The 8,122-nt window shown below is 42.3% G+C and overlaps 2 protein-coding genes across 7 annotated transcripts in view; one reads left to right on the top strand and one right to left on the bottom strand.

Moving 5' to 3' along the window:
• Positions 1 to 8,122, top strand: part of gcm2 (glial cells missing transcription factor 2) — a 36,009-nt gene that overhangs the window by 14,318 nt on the left and 13,569 nt on the right. For 2 of the 6 annotated variants that reach the window (XM_077508974.1, XM_077508969.1), the window contains exons 1-2: positions 639 to 783; positions 1,034 to 1,173. The gene's annotated coding sequence lies outside the window, so the exon portion shown is untranslated. Of the gene's footprint in view, positions 1 to 638; positions 784 to 1,033; positions 1,209 to 8,122 lie in introns of those variants that run through there. The other 4 variants (XM_077508971.1, XM_077508972.1, XM_077508970.1 and 1 more) reach the window with 3 other exon arrangements.
• On the bottom strand, positions 381 to 7,679 carry LOC144009302 (guanine nucleotide-binding protein G(olf) subunit alpha-like). The gene is made up of 12 exons (XM_077508977.1): positions 6,990 to 7,679; positions 6,749 to 6,821; positions 5,994 to 6,048; positions 5,792 to 5,911; positions 5,362 to 5,459; positions 5,220 to 5,274; positions 5,069 to 5,142; positions 4,925 to 4,983; positions 4,742 to 4,862; positions 4,527 to 4,657; positions 3,050 to 3,117; positions 381 to 2,961 (listed from the first exon to the last, which is right to left on the bottom strand). The coding sequence occupies exons 1-12, from the start codon at positions 7,123 to 7,125 to the stop codon at positions 2,815 to 2,817; spliced, it is 1,137 nt and encodes a 378-aa protein (XP_077365103.1). The 5' UTR covers positions 7,126 to 7,679; the 3' UTR covers positions 381 to 2,814.

Raw genomic sequence — 8,122 nt, 5'->3', positions numbered from 1 at the left:
GTTTTCAGACTTTTTTTTTTTCCCTTTCTTTCTCTGACGAAGTCCCATCCCTGGCCCCGCCCCCCAGCCACTAACGGACAGTCTACTCATGACTGCAACGCCTCCCAAAAGCCCAAAAATAAAACCAACTTTTTTTTTTTTCATGGCGACTTTCCAAGAGAAGCTTGTGTTGGGTTTGGTTTTGTTCGTGTTGGGTTTGAGGGAACGAGTGCACATTCAAAAACACACTCAACCTTAAAAACAAAAAACAAAAATAAAATCACAAAGAATCAATAACCAAAGCTGCTTTTATTTAACTTAGAACATTTAACAACAAGTCTGAGGTACAATCAACAACATGCTAAAAAACGTTGACAGTATGCATAATCACATATTAAACAGTTGAATAAGCCATGCTGATTTCAAAACTAGTTATTTTGTTATGTACTCTATTAGGTGTACCACCATGCGAAATTTTATTTTATTGTTTACATTGTAAAATGTACCCCGTTATTTCAAACAGTTAATTTCCCCACGTTTGAGCGGGCCCTTGAACGCATAACAGTAAGGTGAATATAAACCAATCAGATTGAGTGGGACCTCAGCCAATCAGATTATTGTTGGGGTGGAGTCTAAAGAACGAGAGGGAAAGAAAAAAAAAAGTAGTGAAAGAAACACGGAAACAGAATTTCGAGACTTACGGAGAGAGTAAGAGAGCTCAGACTTGTTTGTGCCCACAGTTAAGCTCTACGTTCAGCTAAAATAATTGCCTGCCTTTGACCATATTGTACTTCTTGAGATGACGTGAGTGAATCCGTCTGTGAAATTGTCAATTAATTGTGCTGTGTCATTAGCTCAAACGAAGTTATGCTAGCTATTAGTAGTTAGCTGCTGCTTAGCTCAATGTGGGAACAATCTAAAGTGCTGTGCGGGGAAAGTGTGTTTTCTACCAAGCTTCTGACTCATTGAGTATATTAAACCCAGGAAATGTGAATTCATTGACATTCAGAGATAAGACAGTGATCTTATGAAGGTTTGTGAATCTCTTTGATAGTGTGCCTCGGGACAAAGTCTGCTTTGGGATGCTGCCAGAAGTGAAGTGCTCTGGACTTGTCATGAACCGAAGGCCTACTTTTCCACCTGTGGACCACGCAAGGATTTTCGTGCCTGAGCTAACCAACTACTTGGCAGAAGGTTTGAACAAACTTTGATTGGATCTGAGGGAATCAGTGAGTACTCAAACTTTTCCTTGTGGATTACAAACGAGCTCCATTAAGCGCACCAAAGACCAAACGTACTGAACTTTTAAAACCTGGGTATTTTTCCCCCTTATTATTTTGTGTTTTGTAAATAAATGTTACGTAATTTCATAAGAAGCTGTGTCTGCCATGTTTTATGCAAATGTGATTCAAGTGATTTAATATGCCTTTTTTTGTTTTTTTTTTGTTTTGTTTTTTTTTTTAACAAAAATGAACAGTATATAGCTAATAATATAGCTACCCTGGCTTTTCTGCACCCTAGCTAGAGTCATCTTCATATAATTTCCAAGTAGGGCATACTTGGAAATTATATGAAGATCCCATTTGTATATTTTAATTAGTGCTGTCAAACGATTAAAATTTTTAATCTGATTAATCACCCTTTTTAATTTTGATTAATCACGATCAATCAGCTAAATTACTTGTGTATTTGCGTAATATTTTGACAACACATTTTATTATCTGAAATTCATTTGCAAACATTGATTGCATGCATGCGTGTATTGCTCAAAACGTAACAGCATCATATCAATTGGGTGCAATTCAGCAATTATTAAGTAATTAAACGCAAGTTACTTTTGTTTTATCTAAAGTCCCGTCGGGGTGTTTTTTAAAGTGAAATTTACCACCGAGCTCACCAACTGGAGTCACCCTGCTCATTTTGGAACAACAGGCGGAGGAAATGCCGTGCATTGACCTAATCACTGACCTGCGCAGCCTTCAATGTAACCATGCGCGGTTACGTTCAAGGCTCAAGTGAGGTAAAAAATAAAATAAAATGTGTGATAAATATGCGTTAATACGTGATTAATGCGACATTTTTCTGTGATTAATTAATCTATTAACGCTTTAAGTTTGACAGCCCTAATTTTAATAGCCATCACCTGTTCAACTCCCATACAAATTTGTCCATCAGCTTGAAAGGGGAGTGTCACAGTCATCCTGTACAGAATGGAATTGAGTGAGGGAGCAATTTAAACATTTATTTGCTTTCCCTGTCATACTAGCCCTAAGATGGTAACTAACTACAATGTGAGCGTTGACAATAATGACTTTGGCAACCTCCCCTGATCTAGAGCATTTTGTTGTTGTGCCTGTCACTATATGTTGCTGGAAAAGATAGATGAACATATATTTGAAGTTATGAAATCATATTTTTTGGACTAATGAAATAGGATTGTTTTTTTTTTTTTTCTTCAGACCGATACCTGTAGGAGAACTCATGTCTTGAGCAGTCACCTATACCCCTAGTGCTTTTGATACATAAATCTTCCCCCCAAAAAACAATGACAGTATAGTATTTTTTCCTTAAAATTGCAGGAAATTAATTGCAATTTTCCATTCTTCTAAATTCTAGTTCCTGATCGTAAAACGGCCACAAAGTGAGGCTGTCCAGCTGATACTGGTATCGACCGTTGCGAGTAGCTACCGATACCTTGAAATAAGGTCTAGTGGTGTCGATACTCGCACATCTCTAATTTTCTACACTGGTGCACCTACAATACCACATCTACTGTACATACACGCTGGCTTGGTTCAGGAATTGGGCGGGGACTAGTGAGAGGCCAGCGGCCAATCAGAGGAGCTCGTACTGTCGCAGGTGCATGCGCTGGATGATGTCCCGACAGTCATTAAACACTCGACGGATGTTTTCCGTGTCCACGGCGCACGTGAAGTGTGGATAGCAATAATGTTTGCTGTCGCCACTCGCCGTGCTGATCCGCTGACACACACACACGCACGCACACACACACGTCACTAAAATGAAAATATACATTGTCCTAATGTTATTTGAACATTTGTTTCCTTACCAAAAATTCATCTCTGATGAAGAATTTTGCTCTGGTCACCCTGGCATCCTCATCTGCATCTGGAACAGCTGGAAACACACATATATACTAGGGATGTCCCGATCACACTTTTTTTTTTTTTTTTTTTGAACCAGAGTCACTTCATTTTTAAGATGTCCCGATCCGATACCTCGGCATTTTATTAAGATTTTATTTTATTTTTATTTTTTTTTAACAAAACACCACAACACCTTTTAATATGTTGAGTGTAGCATTTAAACCCCTCTTGTGGCACATGTATTAGTTAACTCAAAGGGCTATTATTACAACCTACTGTAGGCGTTTTAACCCCTTCAGTCTAGGGGTGTTAAAAAAAATCGATACGGCAATATATCGCAATACTACAGTACGCAATTCTCGAATCGATTCAATAGGCAGCCGAATCGATTTTTTAACATCCATTTTTGATGAAAAAATATTCAACAAAACGTCTAACTTTCACACCTTAAGCATGGAAGAATGTTATATTAATGGAACATTAAGCCTTAATATTTTATTTCAATGCTGTTCTAACATGAAAAAGGTTACAACCTGTTTGTTAAATACAGTGGTTCACAGTTATAACACTGAAGTTTGAGATCAATAAATAATACATTTTCATACAAATCTTACAGTGTACATGTACAAGTTTACTGAATGGTATTTTCTAAATTGAGTAAAAAAAATCGTAACAAGGGACTTGTAAATTTATATCGGGATTAATCGGTATCGAATCGAATCGTGACCTGTGAATCGTGATACGGATCGTATCGTCAGGTACTCGGCAATTCACACCCCTACTTCAGACCCATAAATGGTTAAAGTGGACATTAAATATTCAGTGTATTCTAAACCAATAAAACACATAATTTGGATTCTTTCAGCACTTCTGCTTCATGATTGGATCTTAACTAACCAATAACAATCGCAATTTAATATGCATGATGTTCATGTTAAAAATGTTGCATATAAGCTTGTAAGTTTACAACACGTTACAGCCATATTATCCTGGCGTCCACTATACTCACTTTGCACAAAGGGCAAGTCTCCGCTTTACACATTAAAGATGATGATAACTTATCTACTTCCAGATACCTCGGCGCTGTATTCTTGTATAGCCCCACCGCTCAATGGCATTATGCAATAATGGAAATAGTGTCACTGTAGTAAAGTGATGTGATGCTGCACGGTAAGCTGTGCGAACAAATTAAGTTTCACTCTGCCACCGGGCAACTCTAGATCTAATAAAAAGTTTGTTTATACATCTCAAAAAATGTATATACATAACCTCATATTTATCAGAGCCCTGATCGGGAGACAACATCCTATACTGATCGAGTCAGCAACCACGTGATCGAGCCTGATTTCCAATCACGTGATCAGATCGGGACATCACTAATATATATACATACACCAACAATTGTGACTTCCTTCCTGTGTGTGAGCGTGTGTGTGTTACCATCAGGAGGAAGCGTGTAGTTGGCGTATTGCGGGAAATAATCTTCCAGTTTGGATTTTCCTGCCAATATTTTGTCGGCAAGCACATCCTGCTTGTTGAGGAACAAGATGACCGAGATGGTCTTCAAAAACCTGCAGCCAATCACAGCACAAGCCACGTTAACAAGGACCCAGGGCTGACCGGGTGGGGTTAACTGGAGCGAATCAGCGAGGAACCTGTTGGTCCAAATGGATCTGAAGAGGTCCAGAGATTCTTGCAGCCGATTGGTGGAGTTGTCTTCTCGGATCACCATGTTGTAGCTGCTACTTGCCGCCACAAAGATGATGGCCGTCACGTCTGACCAATCAAACAAGGGCGCTCAGGCTGTGTGCGTGTGCGCACGCGTGCGCGCGTCTTACCATTGAAACACTGAATCCACTTCCTGCGTTCATCCCTCTGTCCTCCCACATCAAACATACTACAGTATTCACACAACAGAGGTAGCATAAGAAGCAGCTGATTTGGTTGATGTGGATCATACAGGCGGAGCCAAAGACACTCACTGAAAGTTGACCTTGTCCACTTGAAACCTGGTTTCGAAAATCCCTGACGTCAGAACTCTGCAGCGCAGCAAGTCCTTGAGGAGAAGACCAGACTTGAGTCTGCCTAGGAACATGGACCACTGGTGGCTGATTGGTTGCTTAGTTTGATTACCTGGTCAGTAGGAGTGTAATCGGGCCTTCTCACAGAGTCCAAACGGTCCAAGAAGCTACAGTGCACAAATGCATGCACACGCACAGTTGGGATTCCAAATATGACATATGGAAGCCTTCGTGTGTTTGTGTGTGCGTCTTACTACTGAGCGCAGTCAATCAGCTGGTACTCGTTGGCGCGTTCATAACACGCCTTCACGCCCTCGTCCGCCCACAACTTTTGAGCATGCTCAAAAAAGTCCTGAGAGATCAAGTGTCATTAGTGCTGTGTGTGTGTGTGAATGCCTCGCCTCACACACACGCACGCAAACGCAGAAACCGAAAGAGTTTGAGACACCCGTGTTGTCTTTTTAGTGTCCTGAGAGACATTCAAATAACGAGGCCACAGGTGACACATACACTTACAGTCAGAGATCTGTGCATGTGTGTGTGTATGTGTGTAGATGTGGGCGGGGTCCTTTGTGGTCTGACTCCCAAGAGGTCTCATTTCTTCAGGTCATTAACATGGTGACAATAAACAACAATTCCCTGGTTGCCTTCAAGCATCTTTAACATTGCGTGTGTGTGTGTCACCTCTGTGTATTCAAAGTCAGACAGCGGTGCAATGCCCTTGATGTAGTCAACTCTGAACTGGTTGCCAGGGTTACCCAGAGGCATGGGCGGAGTCAACACACTCATTGCCGACACGATCGTCTGACACACATATACACATGCACAGTATCAGAGTGTGCGCTGTCACTCAGCAGCTCATATGATCAGAGGTCATGTGACCAACCACGATGGCATCCTTCACGTTCTTCCTGATGTCTTGTATCTTCTGCTGCTTCTCTCTAGAGAAAAAGAAACATTCTGAGTGTGAAAACCTTCAAGATACTAAGAAGCACTTTGTGTTGCTTATCAGTTGCCAAAGTCACAATCCTCTGCAAAAGTTTAATGGAGCTGACTGGACTCTGTGGTTCTTGAGAAAACCCTGGTCAGACAGAAAGCCGCTTGGACAAGGATGTACAGCGTCTGAGGTGTAACATCCGGATGCTCTCCGGTTTGAACCAGACTCATTGGACTAATCCAACTGCCATTATACCATTAAAATAGCAACTTTTTTTGTTACAAGGACCGCCAGATGCATCCACAGGAGAACATTTTGAAGGGAAGAAGGTTTTTGGATGAAAACCGAAATGTCTTCAAGAACCAACAAGAATCCAGTTGCCTCCATTGAACTTTTGACAAAGGAGCATCCAAGTGTTTCAGCTTACGATCTTCAGTTTACAGACTTGTCAAATCCAGGTTCAGAAACTAAAAATCCTGCCACTGTTTGGCTTTAGCCACAGATGCTTCTTCTCAACCATCACCCAACCACCTCGTTTACTTGCCAGTTGAGTAGAAGCACCTGTGGTTAAACACAAATGGTGGCAGGGCTTTTACTTTCTGGACCTGCATTTTGACACCTCTTCCAGTTTGAAAGTAGTCACTCCAAAGTCAGGAAGGACATTTAAGAAATTTCACAATAAAAGAACCAGGAATGTAACTCACTCGGCATTGAACCCATCAACATGTAGAATCCTCATCTGCTTGACGATCGTGCTCTTCCCAGACTCGCCTGCGCCTGCATGCACACACATGCACACTGTGAGACATGTGGCTATGCACACAGACAGGAATTCAGAACCACAAACAAAAAGGGAGGCAGGCAAGCAGTAAGTTGAAGAGCGTAAGACAGGACATGAGAAAGACAATTGAGACAAAAACCACAGGAAGAGAGACAGGGTCTGACCCAGCAGCAAGAGTCTGTGCGTGGCTTTATACGCTTGTCGTTCTTTCTGCAGTTGTCTGTCGATCTTTTTGTTGGCTTCCCGTTTGACTTTCTCGTCCAGTCGTTCTTCGTCCGTCTTCCCTCCCAAACAGCCCATGTCCGTCTGCTGGCCAGCAAAAGGCCCAAATCAACGCTGTCCGACCGTACCTATCTTGTCTCAAGACTCTGCTGATGTGTCAACGGGTCCCAGTGTGGCCGTCCATCCGAGTCGTTCAAGCAGTCCGGTCCTTCAGCCAGAAGGTATCCGCATCCCCTCGATTTTTCCACACTGAAGTGCCAGCAGAGACTCAAGAGAATCTCAGCAGACTCACTTGCACCGCCTGTGCCTCATTACGCTACCGTGGCTTCTCTTGGGGGATTCTCTGTTTTCGACGGTGACACGCTTTGCTGCTGCTTGACAACCACGCAGCACGCCTTCACCTGCGTCATCTTAAGTGTTAGATGAGGCCTGTTTGGTGCACAATTAGATAGGTGACATGGGCTGGGTGGTTGTATCGCTGTGACCTTTTTCCTGGCTCAGCATCTGCGATCCTGATCCTGATCATGAATCAGGTGTGTTGGTGGAGATAAATGTGGGAAACAGCAGAGGTGGGCATCGTCTTAGACTGGAATTGATGATTGATGGAAGTGCCCACCTTTTGGCATGTGCTTCAGCACTTTCAGCGAATGCTTGATCATGTGAACCCTTGCAAAAATGCACAAACTGAGCACGATGTGAAGCAGGATGACTTCTGCCGATCGCGCTGAATGTACACACGGTCCTTCTCAATCCATGTATTTTTGTGAGACTTCACATTATCAAACATTCGCTGAAAGTGCTGAAACACATGCCAAAAGGTGGGCACTTCCATCAATCATCAATTCCAGTCAATGACGATGCTCACACCTCTGGAAAACAGGCTGCATAGGGGCTCTCCAGGACCGGACTTTGGCACCCCTGGATTAGACATTCTTTGGCAGAATAAGACTCCACCGACATGTCTCAATCTTTCTGGCATCCATTAAGTAGTAGTTCAACTTAGAAGAAACAGCCTTCTGCTAGTTACTGTTAGTATATTATTGTGAGCATTAACGATAGAGGGACCGGGTGAAGG

The sequence above is a fragment of the Festucalex cinctus genome, chromosome 20 (assembly GCF_051991245.1).
Source record: "Festucalex cinctus isolate MCC-2025b chromosome 20, RoL_Fcin_1.0, whole genome shotgun sequence".
Lineage (NCBI taxonomy): Eukaryota > Metazoa > Chordata > Actinopteri > Syngnathiformes > Syngnathidae > Festucalex > Festucalex cinctus.
This window is presented reverse-complemented; position numbering and strand designations above follow the sequence as displayed.

What these genes read in the sequence shown, in the direction of transcription:
- LOC144009302 (XM_077508977.1), bottom strand. Translation starts at nt 7,125, where the DNA reads ATGGGCTGTTTGGGAGGGAAGACGGACGAAGAACGACTGGACGAGAAA. An exon ending in GTTGATGGGTTCAATGCCGA is followed by an intron (nt 6,049 to 6,748) that starts GTGAGTTACATT and finishes CTTTTTCTCTAG; the next exon opens with AGAGAAGCAGCAGAAGATAC. An exon ending in ATTACACTCCTACTGACCAG is followed by an intron (nt 5,143 to 5,219) that starts GTAATCAAACTA and finishes CTTCTCCTCAAG; the next exon opens with GACTTGCTGCGCTGCAGAGT.